The sequence below is a fragment of the Coptis chinensis genome, chromosome 2, assembly GCF_015680905.1.
Source record: "Coptis chinensis isolate HL-2020 chromosome 2, ASM1568090v1, whole genome shotgun sequence".
NCBI classification, from domain to species: domain Eukaryota; kingdom Viridiplantae; phylum Streptophyta; class Magnoliopsida; order Ranunculales; family Ranunculaceae; genus Coptis; species Coptis chinensis.
This window is the reverse complement of record NC_141457.1, coordinates 11,975,386-11,998,797: the sequence shown is the minus strand read 5'-3', so window position 1 is coordinate 11,998,797 and position 23,412 is coordinate 11,975,386. Positions and strand designations below refer to the sequence as shown.

General features: G+C 39.2%; 3 protein-coding genes across 5 annotated transcripts; all 3 read right to left on the bottom strand.

Annotated features, from left to right (window-relative positions):
* Positions 1-1,765: 1,765 nt before the first annotated feature.
* Positions 1,766-2,668, bottom strand: LOC147514898 (uncharacterized). The gene has a single exon (XM_086592730.1). It carries the CDS (start codon positions 2,666-2,668, stop codon positions 1,766-1,768), a length of 903 nt encoding a protein of 300 aa, XP_086448856.1.
* A 3,427-nt stretch (positions 2,669-6,095) lies between these two features.
* Positions 6,096-11,457, bottom strand: LOC147514897 (proteasome subunit alpha type-1-B-like). Its single transcript, XM_086585427.1, has 2 exons — positions 10,808-11,457; positions 6,096-6,658 (listed from the first exon to the last, which is right to left on the bottom strand). Exons 1-2 carry the CDS (start codon positions 11,156-11,158, stop codon positions 6,218-6,220), a joined length of 792 nt encoding a protein of 263 aa, XP_086441553.1. The 5' UTR covers positions 11,159-11,457; the 3' UTR covers positions 6,096-6,217.
* Positions 11,458-11,570: 113 nt separating this feature from the next.
* LOC147514896 (soluble inorganic pyrophosphatase-like) lies at positions 11,571-23,163 on the bottom strand. Of its 3 annotated transcripts, XM_086585443.1 has the most exons (10): positions 22,727-22,812; positions 22,232-22,312; positions 21,856-21,982; positions 21,331-21,359; positions 20,999-21,064; positions 19,357-19,464; positions 19,189-19,254; positions 18,063-18,183; positions 17,788-17,872; positions 11,571-11,776 (listed from the first exon to the last, which is right to left on the bottom strand). In XM_086585443.1, the coding sequence occupies exons 2-10, from the start codon at positions 22,280-22,282 to the stop codon at positions 11,734-11,736; spliced, it is 696 nt and encodes a 231-aa protein (XP_086441569.1). In that variant the 5' UTR covers positions 22,283-22,312; positions 22,727-22,812; the 3' UTR covers positions 11,571-11,733. The 3 variants fall into 3 exon arrangements, with proteins under 3 accessions (XP_086441569.1, XP_086441559.1, XP_086441564.1); XM_086585433.1 differs by lacking the exon at positions 22,232-22,312 and having other exon boundaries at positions 22,727-23,163; XM_086585438.1 differs by lacking the exons at positions 19,189-19,254; positions 22,232-22,312 and having other exon boundaries at positions 22,727-23,143.
* Positions 23,164-23,412: the final 249 nt, after the last annotated feature.

The window sequence follows — 23,412 nt, the reverse complement described above, 5'->3', positions numbered from 1 at the left end:
AGAAATTATTTTCCAATACATAATAAATTTGCACCAATATATAGTCTTCAAATCCCAGTTGATACGCTTGTACTCTCTTGTAGACGGATTAAATAAGCAGACAACATCCCACCTAAGTAAGAAAACTAATCCATTACAAGAACCCAAAAGCAACGCCTCACAAAAGTTGTCACTCGTTGTCCCAGTTCAGACCCAGGCGGCAGGCCACTGATTACAGACACAAGACATAACGCCCACATTAAAAAGGCTCTTGCATGAAAGAAATGCTTAATTGACGTATACAGTCACACTAAATCAAAACATTGTTTACTGTATTATCACCACTGGCTCTCAGGCTTCTCGCAAATATAGTCTTCAGTTGGGTCGTAAATTTTTTTTTTTTTTGCTAAAGATAATTCATTATCGATGAATCAACCTCGGAAAACAGATGTCTCGCATATCATGGTTAATCCACCCTCCTAAGAACGGAGGAGGAATTACATTCCAAACAAACGCGAACTTGGGTATCCAAAATCTCCAATTCTCGAATTTGAACCAAATGATACGTGTTGCAATCCAGTCCATAGCTTCAAATTCTACGAGCTCGCGAAGTTTGCTCTGGCATCGGCAGCGTAGTTTGCTTCCCTATAAATCCATCGCGATGATAAAATTCCCATCCTTCATCAAATCCCGAATTTCCATAATAAATTCTTGAACCGAAATTTCGGCGCTAAAGAGTCTTTATTAGTAACGAGTTGATGTATAAGACTGCAATCCGTTTCCACGACCACATTAGCAAGGTTTAATTCTCATTTGCCTTGATTCCTATCCTCGGTAGCCAAAGTCTCGCCATAAAAGCTGATTCATAAGCAATCGGTGCTGCAATGGCCAAAACGAAATTCCCATTATCACCTCTTAATACACACCCCCCGCAAAGACCCGGATTCCCATGCGACGATCCATCAGTATTTAATTTAAACCACCCCCTCGGGGGACAATCCCATTTGACCCGAATCTCCATCAAGTTATGACCATTTGGTTTGTTTTCACCATTGATATACTCCATTGTTGCTGCCATCCTTTTGGCTTTTATCACAGATGCTAGTGGAAATTGTTTTGTGTCGGTGAACTTTTTTCCATTTCTTGCGAGCCAGATATACCATAGACCAGCACCCAAAGTTGTGAGCCATGTTCTTGAACCATCCGCACTTCCAAGGCATTTCATCATATGGATTAACCACTCACTCATCTGATTGATGTCGAAGTGTGCTATGGAAACAGACAGACCTAAACCCAGCCATACCGCCCTCGCAAATGGGCATTGGAAGAAAAGATGCTTTAAAGATTCTTCCTCCTCCAAACACAGTGAGCACCGAGCCTCAACTTGGAAACCTCGATGACGTAGTAAATCAGAAGTCGGTATCAGTTGATGTGTAAGCTGCCACAGAAAAAAACGAACCTTTTGCGGAAGGTTGAGTTTCCAAATTTTGGAGAAGATGGGAACTTTCTCTTTATCTGGATCACAGTAATTTTGCATCATATTGTAGGCGCTTTTGACATCATATCTCCCATATTTATTAGGCCACCAGAAGGTAGAGTCCTCTTTTGCTGTGATTGTCAGAGGGATAGAGATGATCCTTTTCGCATATTCATCTGGCCAAAACTCCCTGATAAGTCTCGTATTCCATTGTCTATGTACTGGATCAATGAAGTCGCACACTCGGTCCATCAAACAGCCATTCGGTTTAACCATCAAGGGCATTTTAATTGGAGTTCCGGAATCCAATTATCCCTCCAGGCTCGAATTGAGATGCCATCCCCAACCTTCCATCTCCTTCCTATAACCAACATATTCCTTAAATAAAACATAGATCTCCAGGTTCTTGATGCACTTTTGTGCTAAAATTTGGGCATGCATAAAATGTTGGTTCTTGAAATACTTGTCTTTCATTTGTGTCGCCCATAATGATCTTGGATTGCATAATTCCCATGCCTTCTTCCCCAAAAGAGCCAAATTTTGCATCTGAAGGTCCTTGATTCCCAAACCTCCGAACTGAATTGGTGTACAAGCTAAATCCCATCCAAAGTAATGTATTTTCCTTTCTCCTGGTTCTTGCGCCCAAAGGAAATTCCTTCTAATTTTATCCATATCCTCAATAATGTTCATCGGAATCTGTATACAGGCCATGATATGTGTCGGTAAAGCCGACAAGACAGAATTGATTAAAGTCAGTCGCCCTCCTTTGGAAAGCAAGGACGCCTTCCACGATGCAAGTCTGTTGTTAAACTTTTGAATCAACGGCAAGAAGTGACTTCGTTTATTCTTCCCATTGAATACCGGTGGAATTCCCAAATAAGTAGGGAACTTATGAGTACATGGCGTGCCAAAAATCCGATGAAAGATCCTTATTTCAGTCTCCGGTAACCCTTTGTGGTGAAGGAATTGTGACTTTGTTTTATTTATACTCTGACCTGAGGCCTCGCAGTATCTGTCCAGGCATCTGCTAATTTCATCTGCTTCTTGAACCGATCCTTTCCCAAAAATAATGGTATCGTCAGCATACATGAGGTGGGTGATCGGTGAGTTATTCCTGGAAAGTTTAATTCCATGAACCAGCCCTTGCTCTTGTAGTTTATTGAGATTCAGAGAGAGGACCTCAGCACAAAGTACAAACAGGAAAGGAGACATAGGATCGCCTTGACGAAGTCCCCGTGTAGGGGAGAAGAAACCAAAAGTAGATCCATTGAGTAGAATTGAAAACGTCGGGCTTTTAACACAGAACATCACCTTCCTAATCCAGTTTTCCCCAAAGCCAAATATGGTTAGAACCTCCTCAAGAAAAGGCCATTCAATTTTGTCGTAGGCTTTGTGCATATCCAGCTTCAGGCCAAATCATTTGGCATTTACATTTGTTCTGTTCTTGATAACATGGAAGGCCTCATGTGCTAGTAGGGCATTATCATGTAAGGATCTCCCCTGTAGAAAGGCGCTCTGTTGGGGCCCTATAATTCGCTGGAGGATCGGTCTCATTCTTCTGACAATTATCTTCACAATGATCTTGTAACTTACATTTGTTAGACTGATCGGCCTGAAGTGCTCATCTGCAGATGGATGTTGCACTTTGGGGATAAGCACAATATTGGTATGGTTGAGCTATTTACTGAAGGTACCTGAGTTAAAGAATTGTTGAACAAGGGCATTTACTTTTTCGTGAATCTCCTCCCAGTATGTTTTATAGAACCCTGCCTGAAATCCATCAGGCCCCGGAGCCTTGTAGGATCCAATGTTCTTAACAGCCCACCAGATTTCATCATGCGAAATTGCTCTATTCAAAGAAGAGTTATCCTCCGGAGTTACCAGGAGTGGGATCACATCCATTAACATTGCATCAGTTTCTGGGTTCGATGTGGTCAGTAAATTGGAGTAGTAATCTATCAAATGATTTCCAATCTCCTTCCGCTGTGTCAACACCTCTCCATTTAACTGTACCAATCTATTAATGTCATTTCTTCTCCTTCTATTAATCACCACAGAATGTAAATATTTCGTATTCAGTTCACCCATTCCGTACCAGTCATGTCTAGCCTTTTGTCCCCAGTGTATGTCCTTCAACTCCAAAACCGCTTCATACTCCAAGAGTAGTTCTTGTTCTTCTTTGCACCGTAGGTCAGTTGGACTCCCACTTCGATGTTGTTCTTTGTTGGCAATGTTTGATTTTCAAGTCCAACCGATTCGGTTTATAATCCAAGTTGCCAAAACTGTTATGATTCCACTCAATAAGATCGGTTCTACATGCGCTAATCTTTTACAAAAGGAATATGAAGGAGATCCATACAACTCTTTGCGCCATGATATTTTGGATTACACGCCGGCAACCATCATCCACGGTCCACATGGCCTCAAACACGAAAGGCCTCTTGAGTTTCGGTTTATATGGTTCAAAGATCAGGTGGAGCATCTTATGATCTGAAGCCAGTGTGGCTTTATGGTATATCATAGCATTTGGGAACATTCCTCTCCAGTTGGTTGAACACAAGGCACGGTCAAGCCTTTTAGACACTCTGTTAAGAAAACTCTGTCTGTTGTTCCAGGTGAAGATTGGTCCAACAAAACCCAAATCCATAAAAGCACAATTTTGAATCATATCTGCAAAAGGTTGACACGCCATTGATACAGTGTCCGCCACCCTTTTCTCCCCTCTATACAAAATGTCGTTGAAATCACCAAAGACATAAACCGGGCTTGGTTATTACCCGGGTTCAAACTTTCCAGCATTTGCCATTGCTCTTTTCTCACAGAAAAATCATTACTTCCATAAATTCCAGAGAAAAACCAAGAAGTACTATTTTCATTAATTTTCGCCTGAATGATCCAAGAATCCACATATTCTATATGAAGGTCTACATCATCATCCCACAATAACCATAAACCACCAGAAAGACCTCTTGCTGGAACTACAAAAGACAGATAACCACTCCTCATATTCCTTATAATATTATTAGATTTTAATAAGCTAGCCTTAGTTTCACACAAAAAGATAATTTTTGGTCTCGACTTCTTGATAACATCCTTCAGCTCTCTTACTGTCGAGGTGAGACCCATACCTCGACAGTTCCAAATTAAACAACTCATGGCGCCTTGTGGAGCTGTCTTGGTTTTACCCTTCACCGTCTGAACTTTATGTCGCCTTCGAGAGGCCAATTGTGTTTCCAATTGAGGAGATAGAATTCTCATCACCACCTGTGTTTAATGCTGATTTGCGCCTCTGCTCACGGTCTTGGAACATACTCCCATCAAATTCTATCTGACGTTGTGCATTGTGTCATTCCATGTTCAATCTCCTGTCTTTTATAAGGCAATGAATTTTCACCAATGAGGTCTGATTCAGAATACCTAGAGAGGTCCACATAGGGGATATTGGTTGGGTCATTAATCATACCTTGAGAAGTCAGTACATAGGAAGTATTTGGAAGCACATTCATCTGTTGGCCTGGGATTTGGGAACTAAACACCAACGCATTCGGAAACTGAGTGTCATAGTTAACCGGATTGTTATTAATAGTCCATTCATTATTCATCTGGCTAGAAGGTCCCAGGTTAGTAGGGTGTACAACATATGGCTCAGGGGAATTAATTTCCATGATCGAGGTTCTTTTCCCTTGTCCCGCTTCTCACGGCGGTGTTGTTCCGCATAAATCGTCACCGGATTGGTGAAGGCACATTCTTTGTGTTCTTGCAAATAGTCTTCCGAAGCCATAGCGGTTGATACACTCTTGGTACATCAAACCTGGTTGAGAAGGGATCTTGCACTAACGGGACGGTCGGGGCATTGGCTTGGGGAAGATTCTTGTTTTGGATTATACATCTCAAAAGCGGCTGTCCATTTGATGTGTGGCGGGGTTCCACACTTAAATCCAAGATTCGCTATATTGCATGAAGCTTGATGATGGCCAATGAAACCACATTTGAAGCGACATCTTGGTAGATTTTCATAAGAGAACTGAACCCATTCAACTCCATTGGCGGCTTCCGGTAGTTTAAATCCCGGGACGGTATCGGGTCGAGAAATGTCCATTAGAACTTTTACTTTCGAGTCGGTTGCACAAAATCATTGTGTTTAGGGTATAACTCCATATGAAAGAGTTGATTTGGAGAAAAACATCCTGAATCTATCAGATTACCCTCCACAATTTCCCTATCCTGAAAGATTTCTGGAAAGTTAATGAGCTGCATCCACACAAAAAACTTATTGAAGTCTGGATCTCTATGCTCCTTCATTTCCATCCATGGCACAATTTGCAGAATGTGTTGAGATACAACCCACGGTTGAGCTTGTAAAATCATTTCAATCTGGTGTTGGTTTTCCATCCACACTTATAAAGATGCATTTCAGTGATCCTAAATGGAGCCCATGTTTTTTCAAGGTTCAGTTTGAAAGCTCCAGCCAAAAGTTTCCCATCTAGAATCTTGACAAAGAGGGTCGTAAATTCAATAAACCACTTATACCCAAAATCCTAAATCAATACAGTACAAGTGATGGTGCTCAGAAATGAAATTAGTTCTAAAATTCCAAAGATTGCACGGAAGACAAAATTAAAACGTGTCACACAGGTAATAAACCACATAAAACAGTGTCTTTAAAAAATTATAAGATCCAGAACATCCTCCTATCCTTGAACTGAATATTCGAAAAATGGAAGTCACACAAATTAGGATAGATTAAAAAAGCTTCCATCATCAGATATCCATTGGTGCTGGAGCTGCTTCTGGGCTCCTCTCTTCCATAGCTTCGCCTTGATCAGTAGGTTCCTCCTCCTTTATCTCTAATGATTCAATCAGCTCCTGGATGGTCTTCTGATCCATGATGTGGAAAGGCTCCTCCACTCCAACCACAGCAACGGTGCAGATAGAACTGGTCAGTTTCTCCCCTTGTAAGGTTTCCTTGATTGCAAAGAGTGCATCCTTAATGAGATCTTCACGAGATGAGTTAGTGAAAGACTCAAACTTGCGCTCTAAGTAAGTTTTGGCAGCTTGTGATCGGGATCCAATGGCAAAGGCCTGATATTCAAAATAATTCCCACTAGGGCAATTGTAATAAAGGTGAGCTCCTGATTCATCCAAGCCAGCAACCAGCAAACCCACACCATAAGGCCGTTTCCAAGACCGTTGTGTGCAAACCTGCAGAAAAAGGAGAAGATAGCATGATCACCCCAAAGTAGTTCCGCTACTAAACCAATTCAAAAAGTTAGGATGAATGCAAACAAGATGAAACTTGATCCACCAGAATTGTTCAACTCGAAAAGAGTAAAGCCAACTAACATTTGAAAAGTCTAACACGACACTGAACTAAGATCAAACTGGACAGTATCCATACCACTGGAAATAAAGCATTTCCACTTCTAGGGAATGCACTCTCTACTCACAGATGAAAATCAAAACACAAAAACCTAATCCCGGATCACCCCATGCAAAAGAGATAAAAAAATTAAAATGTACGCTTCCATTGCAATTTGCAAATGCATAATAGTGATAGGAATTCCCAAGTCCCAACATTTGGGCATCAGAACATCTTGAGAGCGTCAAGCATGCATGGGACATAAACAAAGTAGGACCAATACTATATGGGTTTCATCTCTTAGGAAGGGGTCCGGGTTTCTGCTTGCAAGGGCTTCTTGCAAGTGCCTTAAAGGAATAAAAGTCTAACTTTGAACATGCGAACCCTGTTTCCTGTTCTGAGCAGGGGTTTACACCATTCTAACCTAAACTAGTATACTACAACATTGCAAGTATTCAACCAAAACAAATAAATAAAAATTGAAAATCCACTGACAGATATAAAAATAACAGGTTATGTTGTTTCTAAAATAAGTAGAAAGTAAAAAGTTATGCCAAGTCATTTGTGATTTATGTTATACAATCATAATTAGAGCAACAATAATAGTTATAAGCAATATAATATTTCCCAAAAATCATATTACATATACCATCCATGCCTGTACCCGTGTCCTCGATTTTCTACAATCGTGTGTTACCCTGTATCCATCCCCAGTGTGTGTTCCCATCTTGGCATTAGCGATTTAGTGCTTGCCACTGATTGGCAAAATCCCTCGTAATGCTAGCACTCTCTGCCAATGCACCTAATGACCAAAATGGCAATTTGCCAAGGCGCTTATTATAATGGTGCCTTTGTTTCCAATAATATTATTGGTCCAACTCAACTTTCGGGACCAAGTTGAGCAATATAGTAGACACTTGAGGGGTGTACTAGCATGAATTCTACGTCCTGCCCTGTAACCCATATCTAGGCATATAAGAACTACTAAGGTACTTGTTGAGGTGAAGCTGCAACAGTTTCTTATTACCGTCCAGTGCTTTATAAAAATAGCTTCATGCAAAGCTGAGTGAAGATTCATGATAAAAAAGACCCACTAAGACACTCAATCTCAGGACCTTGACGAGTGCTAGCTCAGGACAAGGGTTACGATCTGTTGAAATTTACAAACTGAGCAGAATCCTAATCAAGTATTTCAAGCAGCATGTAAATCGTTTCAGGGATTTTATGACACTTCGTGGATGGTGGTGGCCGACACTCATATTCTCAATAATATGCATATTATAGCATAAAGTCCCTGTGTTATCCTTGTGCTTTTTCTGGGTCGTTAAATCCTTGTACTTTTTATTTTTTAACTTGTAATGTAGACCTTGTTTAATCAGTATGAGAAGCATCCGTCATTAGGAGGTTGGAAACTGCAATCATTATCACAAAAAGAAAGCAAACAGACTAACAATTTGAGTAGACACCAGTACAAGGGACCTCACAAACCAAACCAAATCTGCACCAAACCTAGACAGTAATTCAATAAAATAAGCAACACAAGTTCAATTGCACTTCAATCATTACGAGAAGCATCAATACCTAGTTAGTTGACTAAAGGTAAAACCAGGTTACCCAAAGCGCAAAGGTTAATACTCCTGAATTCTAGAAGAACCTTCCAAAACCCATAAAAAAAAAAGCTTGTGTTTACCATATAATTCAACCAATCAAACACATTGAAACTCGATACTCATCACATTGTTTTGTAGTATTGGTCTGTGATCAGTTAGTTTGTTTACTGAGAAACTATCATTCAGGGGTTGTTCATGCAAAGATATTCAAAACTTCAGTAACCACGGTGCGAAGAAATAGGGATGAAGGAGTATCAGTTAAGAGAAATCCAACTATTAAACATCTAAGTAAAAGTAAACCTTCAGATAATTTTCACTTTTTAACTATATATGAATATTTTAATGAAAAAAAAGTACTCCTAGACTTGGGGATAATATCTGATTATAATGTCATGCTAAAATTTCAGAAAGAACCTTTCATCATTGGATTTCTGATATATCTTAACTGGTCATATGAAAATGCAATGGACTGAAGTTTATGTTTTAATACATACTTGGAGAAACTGATACAAGGATAAGGCTGAATGGCTGATTGTTTTGGCACTTGAGAACCATGGCATATATACAAATGGAAAAATCTATTCTTTAAATAAATAAATAAATAAGCTTACAAAAAACATTTCTGAAGTCTCAACCCAAAACCGAGGGATAGTAACAATGTTAACCACATATACGTGTAAAGAGGACTCCTAAAATATGCAACTTGTCTCCTGATACTAGTTCCTCTTATGACAAGTTGAGAGTTGTATTATGAGTTTATGACATGTCATATGTACCACAACAGGGTTCGAGTACATTCAAGCCTTCAAGGGGATGCTGATTGCACCACTTGTAAGTGTGGTCTTACTTGAATCGACTTAAAAGTGACAAACCAAATAATAGTTGATTGTTTTTTTCTTTTCTAATTTTTCTGCAATCACATATGTGCCCAACAGCTAGATTAGCTAAATGATGTACTAATAAGGGTCAATTAAAAATTGCGGACCATATTTTATCTGAGCAAATAATAATTTTGGGCTACTATAAGTTGTTAATGCACTCTTATTTGTTAATGCACCACTTCAAGCCGACATAAGTTGTCTGCCTCTTACAACAGTTGAAATCAAACAACCTTTTAGATTCCCTTTAAATGAACCAGAAATCCAGCGCAGTTTGAGTACATTTAAGAGGAAGCAATAACAAAATAAACTCTTAACATGCCTCTTTTTCTGTAAAATAAACTTTTAACATGCCTTTTTTTGTAAAAGAAATTCTTAACATGTCATAAGAGGTATATCATGGTAAATGTCAGTAAAAAAAAGAAAAGAAAAAATCTAGAGCACAATTACCTACCACTGTAGATCTTTACTTTTTTTTTTTATTAAATTTTAATTCATAAGAATCTTCTCAAGGATGGTCATATATGATTATAGTGAAATATGGTCTAAAAGTATAGTTTTGGCAAAATCTTTTAATGTTGGTCTCTTCATTCTTGAGACATCTGCATCCTTCTCAGTTGGATCATAGTTACTAAAGTTTTTGAGTATAATAACATCATCAACTCCTGACCATATTTTCCAAGAAATCAAATCTTCACTAATGTTCCTCTTAAATCAACAAAACCAGTAACACAAATCAACTGCTAAAACTCACCCACTACAAAAAACAAAATAGCCTACAATCACTACAGGAGGCATCCATCTGTAACAAGTCGAATCAGTAAAAACAAAATTTCTACCAAAGCTCGAAGTTTCAAACCCTAAAACCCCTAATAAATATTCCCAAACCCAAAATAACTGTGCATGTACCACAAAATTCAAAAGAAGTAAAGTCACTAAAGATCTATGCATTTCGAATCCAATGCAATTCCATCACTACAGGGGAAACATCAATACCTAGTAAGTTTGAAACTATACACGAGAATCCCTAAAAAAAACCTTATAATACTTACTGGAAAGAACCTTAAATCCTACCATAAAGTTTCACCAAAGTTCATCAAAATAACTTCCAATTCAATGACTAGTAGAACCATCAAGCTTTAGTAGTAAATTGACTAAAGTTTAAAACCGAGATTTCCCCATAGCTCATAACATTTTACTATAATAACCATAACAAACCTTTAAAAACCCTATAAAACCTCGCATTGTACCCTACAAATGAACCAAATCAAAATCCAAAAACCAAACAAATCAATTATGAAGAAACAAAAAAAAAAAAAAAAAAACCAAGTCCCAACAGCATAAAAAGTAGTAATCAGACTAGCCAAAACCCTAATAGGCAGTTGCATTCTACCATACAAAACCCAAAAGTTAGAAAAAAAAACAAGTCAAAATAACTCAATTAGTCATTAAAAATAAGAATTAAAAAAAAATGAAAAACTAGGGTTTAGATTGTTATCGATACCTGAGCTTTATCAGCCAACTGAACAACAAGTCTGCCAACAGGAAGAGGAGATTCATAAGTGAAAGCATAATTAATACATTCAGATCTAAGATACCTACTAAGAACACGTCCATCAGCAGTCAAACCAGCAATAGCCACACCAATATGGTCATCAATTTTAAATATCTTCTTCTGATGTGATGACAATTCAGAATTAGATTTGTTAACAGTTGCTAATACAACATGGGTTTTGGAACGGAGGCCTATTGCTGCTGATCCTTGTTTCACTGCTTCCATTGCATATTCCACTTGGAATAATCTCCCTGCTGGACTCCATGTTGTCACATCAGTGTCGTACTGGTTTCTGAACATCTTTACTTTCTTGTGTTTCTTGTTTTTCAGAGAGGGGATTCAAATGATGGGTTTGTTCTCGAATTTATTATGTTTTCTTTTTCTTCAAGACAATAATAAACTGGGCCTTTTATTTTTATTGGGCCTTTATTAGTGGGCGTGGACTTCATTGCCAGATTTTTAGATTAAAGGAGTGTTTGTTTCAGAAATTTGGCTGCCAAGGTATGAATTGCCATTGTTTTTCTTATCATGACGAATACAAATCAGTTGGAGAATATTTTAGAACTACTGGCGAACCAAACAAAAGAATAATGGAACGCAAGGTTTTTGAAGCTTCAAGTCATTAGTTTTCACGGTATCTAATTTTGGCCCCAGAACTTTCACGGCAGTTTCAAGAATGTCCATTTCAACTTTAAACAACTCAACAAGGGCATTAACAAGCTCAATAAAGACTTTAATAACACAAAAACCGAATAAGTACTGGCCTTTTTAAAGTTATTATTAACACAAGAACTGCTTTGTTAATAGCAAGGCTTTCAGAAATGTGTCTAAAATGCCAAATACGATACAATCCTTAACTAAGTAATAAAGGCAATTCACCGGCTCAAGCTTTCCACAATGTAAGAAGCATAGAGGTCCCTGCACCAGAAAACAGTCCATGATGACGTACAGGAGAAGATGATATCTCAGGAAAATAAAAGAAATTGAACTTCCTTTAACTGACAGTATTTATTAATGAAAATCAGCAAAAGGCACTTGGGAGTTGCGCAAGCATACAACACGAACACGTTACGGTCTGGGAACTCTTTCTTCCTATATTGGCCATACTTGTACCAGCTTAAACACACACACCAAACATTAGATATTTCTAGGTTCTGTTTGTCAAACAAACTAGCCTGTCGCGACTCTATAGCCGTTGCCCCACCCTGTGCAGTAAACCTTTGGCCTGTAGGCCTGAATATGTGGTGTGGAAGAATGGGAGAACGTTCTTTTGCTGATATTATCATCAGTACCCAATACTGGGTCAATCATAGCATTACTATACCTTCCCATTTCATTGTGTGCTGCTGGTTCCATATCTTAGGATCCCGAGAGTTTTGTCAGTTCTGTGGACTCAACGCCTACTTTTTGTTTGGTTTATACTCACTCATGTGCGCCTACAATCTTATTAATCAGCAGGTGATTGGCCCATGGGAATCACCAATCTGGCCCTAACAGTATAAGATGACAACACTCCACACTAATTGTGTGACCACGACCATGGCTGATAGTTCTTCAGGCTACCAAACCTACTGTGTACGGAGCCGAGTACTTATCACTCAACCACACGAGCCAGAATCCCTTTCAGTCTCAAAATCCCTTGGGATGTTTTTCTTTTTTTCTCAAAGGTACAAAGTTACCTGACTAACAGTAATATAGTTGAGCCCTTATTATGTAATAAATCTTTTTTTAAAACTATTTTCTATGAAAATTTGAGTTTGTGGTTTATCGTTTAAGAGAAACAGAATATATGGAATAACTTGTTACAGATTACCAAAATCTCTAAATTTTTGGTCTATTGGTTCATTAAGCTATAACCAACATATATGTCAGTGCAGTATCTACTATCTAGTAGGCTTAGTAGCATTTCTCAAAAGAATTAAACAACTGATGATACTGTAGAAAGAGAGACAGTAAAAGTTAGGTCTCAAAGAGAGACCCATCCTCTATTTATAATAACAGAGTTACAGTGTACATAGGTTGGGCCCAAGTATAGGCCCAATAGGACTAATATTACAATACTCCCCCTCAAGCTGGTGCGAAGATATCCAATAGACCCAGCTTGCCAATGGAAGAGCGAAGATCGAGGTCCCAACCTGGTTTGGTAAGAGTATCAGCAATCGTGTCTTAGTCCTAACAAAGGACGGGGAGACAATCCCAGCACGAACTTTCTCCCGCAGAAAATGCACATCAATCTCTATGTGCTTAGTCCGCTCATGTAGGACTGAATTTGAAGCTAAATGGATGGTAGCTTGATTGTCACAGTGAAGTACGGATGATCCAGACTGTGCAAAACCAAGCTCTCCCAAAATAGATCGCAACCACATAATCTCACAAGTGCCCAAAGCTAGGGCACGATACTCAGCTTCAGCAGATGATCTGGAGACAACAGACTGCTTCTGGCTTTTCCATGAGATAAGGTGATTCCCACGAAAAGCACATAAGCCGGTAGTGGAACGACTGTCAATAGAGCTCCATAATCAGAATCAGTGTAGCATTCTAAGGGACCCTGTGAACCGGCTGCATAGAAGAGACCTAAGCCAGGGCAAGACTTTAGGTGCCCGGAATATGCTCCATTTGCATCCATATAAGATTGGCGTGGAGCATGCATGAATCGACTAACTCTCGCCACAAAGATAGGCAATGTCCGGGTCTAGTATTAACTAGATAAATAAGGCGTCAACAAACCGATAAGCTAATGGATCTGACAATAATGGTCCATCGTCTGCAACTAACCGGCTGTTAGGCACCATAGGAGTAGAAATTGGTCGACAACCCAGCATCCCTGTATCAGTCAGAAGATCTAGAACATACTTTCGTTGAGATAAAGAGATTCCCTTGGGACTATGTGCAATCTCAATGCCAAGAAAGTAACGTAAAGTACCCAAGTTTTTAACCTCAAAAGACTTCCCAAAGGATTCCTTAATTTGTACAATGCCTGATGCATCGTCTCCTGTAATAATAATGTCGTCCACATATACAAGCGGATAAGTCGCATTTGAGTTCGTAGAACAAACAATGTATGGTCCGAAAGTGGCACTTGGTAAATCCCATCTTGTAGCACAACCTCATTTGAATCTCATGAACCGGGCTCGTGGTGGTGGCCGCTTAAGCCCATATAAAGACTTACGAGTCGACAAACTTTCCTAGCATACTCCCCACCTCACCACGAAACCACGGTGGGGATCCATGTAAAATCGTCGGCCCGGATCTCCGTGAAGGAAGGCATTCTTCACATCCAATGATGAAGAGGCCAATCATAAAGAGAGCGACCCGGGGAAATAAGAAGTCGAGCAGATTTTAACTTGGCTACGGAGCAAAGGTCGCACCAAAGTCACGCCCGTGCACTGTGTAAATCCTTTAGCAACCAAAGCGGGCCTTATATCGTTCAATTTGTACCATCGCCAAGTACTTCCTTTGTAAAAACCCATTTGCATCCAACCGGTAGTCTTGGGAGGTAAAGCAACCATTTCCCAAGTCCGATTCGCTCGAAATGGTCGGTCATCTCACCGCTGATAATGGCTACCAATAATGGATCCGACAGAGCCCCTAAACGGTGATCAAAGATCCGAATGGAGGAAACCGAAGTCGGATATGTCCGATAGGAAGCGGATACATACGATAAGAGACAAACTGCCAATGATAGGATGGTTAGTGGGAAAACCGTATTTGCGGGAGATGCTTGGTCTGGAAGGAAATTGGGGGGCTCAATACGGGAGAATCAACGGGAGCAGCAATCATAGAGTCAGCGGTAGGAAGCGATCCGCGATGGGTAGATCACTAGAAGGTGAAGGAATGTTACCCGAGGCAAAGGCGATTAAAGGCGAGCATGAGCATGAGGAGAAGCGGCGAGTATACACTGTAAATGTTTAGTAGGAGGGACCACTAGTAGGAGTATCAAAAATAGGAATAGGATAAGCAAATGGAAGGCGCTCCTGCGGGAAGACAAAGGTTTCCGCGCGGATGTATAAGGACCAAAATATGCACTATGCTTTCGACAAATGTGACATCCAAGATATGATAGAGGCGACTAGGTGGATGATAACAACAATACCCCGCGGACATAGGGAATACCTAGAAAGACACAATCGAATGGATTTATCATCCAATTTGGTTCGCGTAGGACTTTTATCATGAACATAGCAAACACGACCAAACACGGGGAATAATGGGAAACGAGAACACGGTAGGGTATACACTTGAAGAGGGGCCTTACCATTAAGAACTCTACTTGGGTGTCGCGGTTTTGAAGGTAAGCGATGGTAAGAACCGCGATAATGCGATGGGATCGAGGAACATGCATACCTTGCAACAAACACCGAACTACATCCATAAGACTCCGATTTTTTTCGTTCAAAGAACACCATTTTGCTTTCGGTGTGAGGGCGGTCGATTCTTTGAAGGATACCCTATCGGGTTAAGGCAGGCGACAAATTCGTTGGAAACATACTCTTTTCGATTATCGGGCCGAAGTCCGCGAACCACGATATTGAACCGAAGTTTTAATGAGTTGGAAAACCGAGTGAAAACAGGGGAGAACTTCAAATTTCTTGCGAAGTAAATAGATCCAAATACACCGAGTATGGTCATCTATAAAGGTCACGTAGTACCTATGGCCAGAGAGGGTAGTCACAGGAGAAGGGCCCCAAACATCCGTATGAATCACATCAAACATACAAGGAGATCTAGAAATGCGAGGAATATAAAAATTACGCATGTTTAGACAAAGAACAAGTATCACAATGAAAAGAGTACTTTTGCATGCTTTTATTAATTCGAGGAAATAAAGTACATAGATACTTGAAGTTGACATGGCCCAACCGAAAGCATGCCAACTTTTCAAAGACTCGGCCAGAAAACAAATAATGACCGACCACGAGGCAACACACTAGCATGCAAACTTCAATCTTGGTGGAGCAGTAATTGGGACAAGGGGATCTCAAAGTAGTATAGTCGCATGCTCATAGCCCCGCCAAAAAATCTGCTGCCTCGTACTTTCGGGTTCAAGATAACAAGAATGGGGTAAGAAAACAATGAGCGATTGATAATCTTTAGCAAGGCGACTAGCGGATAACGGCTAAGTGCTAAGTGAGGAACATGTAAGCGACTCTAAAAGAGATAGCGGGGGATAAGCCGAGCGGTACCACTTATGGGTAATAGTGGTGTATGAGCCATCCATGAAAGGCGGACATGATGTGAAAAAGGGTGTGCTATCGACATGATAATCTAGACTTCGCGGTCGTATGATCATTTGCCCGGAATCAAGGACCCAACCGGATGGAGGTGGGGAACGAATATGGAACGCGATAGGTGTACAATGGCGCGATCCATGGCAAAAGTACTAGATGCCCCCATCGTAGAGACATAGCATGCATGTTCGATCAATCTGTCTTTGGGTAAAAGTCCCGGAATCCTCGAAACTCCCCCGAATGATGACTACCGGAAATATCGCAATAGGCGCAATCACGAGGCTTCTTCGCCTCCTAAGCCCCTCGACCCCTCTTTGGGACGAAGCTCGGATGCAACCGATAGCAACTATCAATAAGGTGGCCACTACCCTTGCAATGATCACAAAAGCGTCCACGAGTGTTCGGATGGAAAAGAGAACGAAAGCAACCGAAGACCCCGGGGTCGAAAGTAGTAACAACAAACGCCATCCGATCGGCCCGAAGGCGGTGCATCGAAACCACCGGAGAAAAGTAATCCGAACATCGCCGCTTTCGTGTTTCTCAATAATGGCATATGCCTCACCAAGAGATGGAAGAGGTGCGATATTGAGAACTTGAGTCGCGAATGGCTTCAAAATCGAGTGAAGACCAATAAGAACCGATGAACTCTCTGTTTCCCCACGCTCAAGAGCGGCCATAATAGTAGGTGTCATACCCGAATATCTTGGATAGGGAAGTGTAAGTAGAAAGCTCCTCCCGGCCGCTTCTTCGAGTACCCAAAGTAAGCTAAGGCGAAAAGCCCCCTGTGTGGCGACCCAACTCACGGTAGAGCTCATAAATTCGAACCTCATTGTTAAGTAGTAGCATACATTTCGGAGAAGCGACCCACAAACCATCATCAAGTGATCTCATAAAAGGTAAACATCTCATAGACATCGGGGCTCCATAGAGTTGAACAACCAACTTAGAATCATACGGTTGGTCATGGACCAACTATTGTAGGTGGTCTATATTAATTGGACAAATCATCTTGTGGGGAACAAGCCAATCCATTTTTCCTTTGGCCCCAAAAATAAAAGCCGAACGTAAGCGAGCCCAAGAGTAGAAATTCCGCCCATTAAGAAAGCGGTAGAGTAATTTTCTTGAAGAAGAAATTATTCAACAAGGAGACATCATCCGTACCTTTAGAGTCGTTATCCGTTATGATAAGGGATATAGTGCAAAAGAATAGTATCTTGATGTGAGAAAAAAAGTTATAATCGCCCGGAAACACGGCCGGAAAAATGTGATAAATGTCGGAAACCTACCGGAAAAGCGTGATGATAAAGGAAACCTACCGGAAACGAGAGGCAAAGACCTGAAGTCGGTATTTCGGATGAAAGCGACTCAATGACACAGTCGGTATGATATCGTCATTTGCGAGCCAAAAAAAGGAAGGAATTTGGCGGGGGCTAGGGTGGTGGCTAAGGTTGGTGACTAGGGTTTGATCTCCTTACTTTCTTTTCTTTTCTTTTTTTCCGATACCATGTAGAAAGAGACAAGAAAAGTTAGGTCTCAAAGGAGACCCATCCTCTATTTATAATAACAGATTCTGATTAATACATAGGTTGGGCCCAAGTATAGGCCCAATAGGACTAATATTACAATAGATACCAAATTTGAAATGGGGAGTATCTATAACTATGTATTTTTTTTTTACGGATGTAGGATCTTGAAACTTACATTGAGTATTTGATTGCTTTTAACAAAGATCTTGTGAGGGAGGAAGTCATTGGATCGCGAACTTCTTTGTTCTCATTCTTCTTATCTTTGTTAAAGCAACGAAGTTAAGGAAATAAAGAGTATATGTGCATTACAAATAAAATGACCGCAATATATATTAGTTTGCATGAAATCAACTTAAAGGGGACCGATACTTGAGTTAAGAGTTTCACGAAATTCCCTTAATTTGCACAACCAAGAGAACTGTAAAGAAATAAAAGCATGAAAGTGGATACAGTCCTCAAAGAATCGACGGATCTCGGCAAGGCGATGAGGAGCAAGCTCCTTGATATCCTGATAATGACGAAACTCAGGATCGTCTGCACATACTGCAATTATCTTATCATCCATTTCACCCTGCAAAGAAGATCATTTCACTGGCTAGGAACATATTCGGAGTTGGAGCATCAAATATAAATAAATAAAATTCTCTTAACGTGAACGCATCACCCAAAAAAAAAAACAAAAAAAACAAAACAGAGAATAGTTGTTTTGCCCATCTATGCAGTGTCCAGTTCAACAGATGAGTAGAAGAACGTGAAAGAATGGTTTGTCCGCCCAACCGTTTATATTGAATCAGGCTCAACCATTGCAAAGCTGTGTTGCATGGGTACGGGTACGGGTACGAGTGTCCGGTTTGGACACGGGTACGGCGATTTGGACACGGGGAGGTCTGAAAATCAAGACACGGGGACACGGCTAATATTTTAATTTAATATTATATTTTATTAAAAGATAAATTATTTTAAATAGAAAAAAAATTATATATATAGATTTTGATAAAGCCCACTTCCATTTAAAACAAGTTTAGATTTTTGAATATAACCATTCCAAAAAAGCCCAAGCCCACATTGCTTAAAAGCCCCATTTAATCTTATCTATGGAAGAAAGAAAGAAAATAGCCCAAGCCCACGTCACTTATTAAAGCCCACGTCTTTTTAATTGTGTTAAACAAACCCTAGATCTGAGTTGCAGCCGCCGCCATGGAAGAAGATGGTGCACAGCCGACAACATCAGGTCAGTCTACTCCATTTCTCGCTCTCTTCCTTCTTTCTTAATCTTCCTTCTTTCTTAATCTTTTTTATTTTTTTCTTTGAAAGAGTATAGATTCAAATGGCGAATATGTGTCGTGTCGGTGTCGGTGTCGGTACGACACGACATGGGACACGCCGGAATAATAGGTGTACCCATGCAACACAGTTGCAAAGTATGTGATGGATGAAAAGTTGCATTCTTGCAAATGATATATATTTGCAACACTACAACCACTATATAAGATAAGGATTCGGGGAAAGAGTAGGGTGATTCTGGTGGAATAGAGTATACATCTGTACAGTGGAAGCAGGGGAAAAAAGCTCTGACCTGGTCAATCATGGGCATCAATCCAATAGCCCGAGCACGTAGGAAACAACCAGGAATCACAGGCTCCTATTCACAAGGAGAATCAACCAAACAGAACCTTGACTTGAAGGATATAATTGGGAAAAAAAAGGTGTCCTCTTGACTAAATTATGGAATAACAAAAAGTACCTGCATTAGTACCAGCACGTCCATGGGGTCACTGTCTTCACAAAGTGTTCGTGGGATGAAGCCATAGTTGTGTGGATATACAACAGACGAGTACAGAACACGATCAACCTAAGCTCAAAATGACCCGTCATTAGTTATAATTTGTTGAGAATAAATCTAAGGAGAAATCTTAAGATCCACAACAGTATAAGTACAAGAAAGGAGTGCTACAAAAGTCCCAAATGATACGACATTCAAACGCTATTTGTGCTGTTAATATTGTTTCTCTACTATCATTTTTATGACACCAACCAGGAAAAGGTTATAAAAGCAACGTGCAAGGGTGAAGCCTAATGGTGGTTATGTAAAACCAAAACACAGATGGTGCTCTTTCTGCAACAAGATGTGGGATGGGAGGTGCGGTCAGAAACCAATATGGGAAAGAATTAATTGCTTACACAGGTTCTACTGGCTTAATTTCAGTCCCTCTTCCAAAAGCTGCAGGCTATTCTACTAGGCTAAGGGGATGTCTGATGCAGGATCATAAGAAGGTAATGGTTGCAACTGATTCCTTGATAGCAACAGGGATCCTAACAGGTGGAGAAACCACCTTGGTACTCCTTAATATAGAAAAAACAATACAAGGCATGAGTTATAGTGATGGGGAACAAGGGTCTAGAAAGAGATGAAAGGATGCGGAGATCCTCAAAAGAGAGAATGGAATCAAGAAGAATAATTGAAGTTTGAAGAATTGTAGAGGTTAGGGAGAAAAGTATAATAAGGTTTTGGAGATTTGATATTTGATAATTGGTTTATTGATTAAATCTTAACAAACTACATTGGCCTCTTTATATAGATAAGCCATACTTGATAACCAAGAAAGAAAAATACTAATTCTAATTAAACTCAAATAAGAAACTACTAATTAGATAGCCTTTCTAATTCTATAGAACCCATCCTTATTGTCCTACACTATATAGGTTTTGGGACTTATCTTTTGTACATGTTTATAGAGAAAGCAACAGATTGTACAATGTATCAAGATTGTACCTACTTTGTCTCTCATCATTTATTTTTTTTTGAGATGACCATGACAAAGATGGTAAAGTCTATTTAAGATTCTAAAGCAGATAAGGGTCTGCCTGACCGGCTGACCCTCCATTTTGTTAATAAAAATCCATCACAACGACATGAGCAGCAACAAAGTCATATAATCTTATTCTTATGGGTTGTAGTTACAGTTCGGAGCAGAAAATGCAAAGCCAGGCGCACAATTAACATCATAATCACCATCTATAATTCTCAATATATGCCAAGAAATCAATTTATAATCATTTTAAGTAAAAACAACTAAATAAGTACTAGAAAATTTATGAATGTAGTCTTTCCAATAGAGACGTGCTTCATCATTTTCATGGCATTTTGTTAATTTCAAGTTAACTTTACTTTGAGGCCTACAGAAGAACTCTTATTGGTTACTAGATGAGATGTCTTTTTTTATGATAACTTCGATGAGATACCGCAGTAATTGAAAAATAGAAACTAGGCTTTCTAAACAGGAACTAACATGTTTAAGCTACATTACACATTCTATTGGTGATCAGATATGACTTGGGAATGAAAAGCAAATTGAAAAAGAAAAGTTCCAAGAAAGAATTCACACTTTTATAAGGCCACTATTCTTGTCAAGCTCGTACTTAACCTTGCTGCCTTTGCCGATTTCTACCACCTGCACCACAAATTTAAGTGAAATTCAATACAGTACTACAATATAAAGAAACAAAAATTCATCAATCATGAGAAAATCAAAGTAACCCCATATACAATGTTTGACATGACAAAATCACCACCTCAAACCAAGAACTAACAAACTTATTTTTATGTCTATGATGGAATTGTACGTTAATCCTTGCCATTGTTTTCTGCCACACATAGTTCAAACAAACACAAATTCCATCCTGCATCAGAGATTATGTAAATGAACAGTGAACTTACACAATTGAAAACTGATGGTGCCCCTGGTCCTGCAAAGAATAAATATCAAACATTACTTTCACGAAGTTCTTACTATCAAAAGACGAAAATACCACATTTAGATTTTTGTTTGTCTGTTTGTGGTGAACTAATCTAGTATACCAAAAGGTAATTGGATTATAGTCGAAAATAGTTGTAGTAGTTAACTAAAAAATATAGTAGAAAAATCTAAAAAGAAAAACCTAACTTTGCAGAAAGTTCAAAATATTAAACATAGAATAAAGAACAAAAGAAAATTTTGTTTAAGGCATAGGGTGAAGCGAACCAAATAGCTTAAACTAATGCTGCCATAACTACAACACACTCACCAACAACGAGAGAGACAAAATTAAGTGTGTGGCTCCCTTTCGATTATATTCCATTTATTAAGGAGTGAAATCCTTCCTCATACATGGGAAGAATGAGTCCTAGAAGAGTTTTACTGTCTTGGCAAAATTTAACATCGACACAAATAGGGAGAACTGGACATAAAACAAAACCTCGTACCGATTTCCAAATCATGCCACGGATGAGCAGCAACAGTTCTTCGAGACATGGAAGAAATTATTCTCTCATTGAGTGCAGGACGGGTATAGCTGTGTCCACTTCCTTCAGCATTGTTAGCCATATTTCCCTTTCAAACAACAAAAAAAGACATTTATAGCTGGAGACAATAAAATTGCAAAAGACAATAAAAATACCCAGCAGGAAAGTTTCTACACAAATTGGAGAGAAACATATACTAATATGACATACTATTTCAAGGAGATGATGCTAGAAAGCATAAACCAGAAACATATTACGCATCATATAAGATACCAGAATATACACTCATTAAGGAATTACAACTTCTTAGCACTTGAAAACAGCAAAAGTATGATACCAGTAATCGATCAAGTAGAAAAAAACAAAATTGCCCTCTCTCTTTCTTCATGCAATAGATGGGAATCTTCCTAGCATTTACCTTGACAAAAAAAAAACAAGAATACCAAGTCTGTGAATGGACCTTTGGGGTTATGGATTAATTACTACTTAGAAACTGCTTCTACTTTATTCTAAACAAAAATTAGTTTGGCAATTCGAAAATGAGGCCTAGCAATCTAGCATGGATACTAACTATAACAAATTCATAAACTAATACAAGGGGGGGACATAACAGCTAACCCCGGCCATGCAACATGAAAGGTCCTGTTTGGGTTGGTCTTTTTTTTTTCTCTCAATACCCTCAGAACTCAGACCATGAACTTAACCTTACAATACACATTTTTTACACTACTGTTCAAGCAATACATTTAACAGTCCATGAACAAAATATTAACGACCCATTTATGGTTAGGGTAAACATTGAGAAAAAATAAGTAGACTAAAGTGAACTTACAGTTAGTTGAAACTTGAAAGTAACCCAACCCTTTTTTCTTTTCTCTTTTCTCTTGGCGTTGATGGAGCAGAAGGAAATGGAGTTTGGGTGGTAATAGTGAAGATATGGAAGTTCGTGCTGGAATGCTTAAATGAGACCTTCCCTTTTATTTTTTGTGATTTTGTTTGTCAGTTTGTGAGTCGAACGCTAGTCCACTTGTCAGAGTGTAAGATGGGTATGGTGCGTTTGAATTTATTTTTGACGAGGAATCAACGGTTGAGAATCGGCATACAGTGTAACTAGATTTTTGGGATGTCAAATAGAGCCAAAAGGAGATATTATGCTGTCAAAGTGTCCGGACGCACAGTACAAAATATCAAAGCAGCCTGCGCTCGTCTTCTTGGCTCTATTTTTTGAGCATTCAACATAGTCTCCAATATTTATAAAACTCTTTGACTAATTACTAAAAAGTAGGAAACTTATATAAAACAATTTTTTCTAAACTCTATTACTAATTAGTAAAAAAATATGATATAAAAAAGTAAACAATCCCATCTAGATTTTCATAGATTCTCCAACTTTTCCTAAATACTATAACTAATTATGAAAAAATATGAGACAAAAAACTAAATTGCTAAAAACAATAATTTCCACCGAAAACGATTTTCCTAAAACTCTTACGCTGCGAAGAATAGTTTCCACACTAA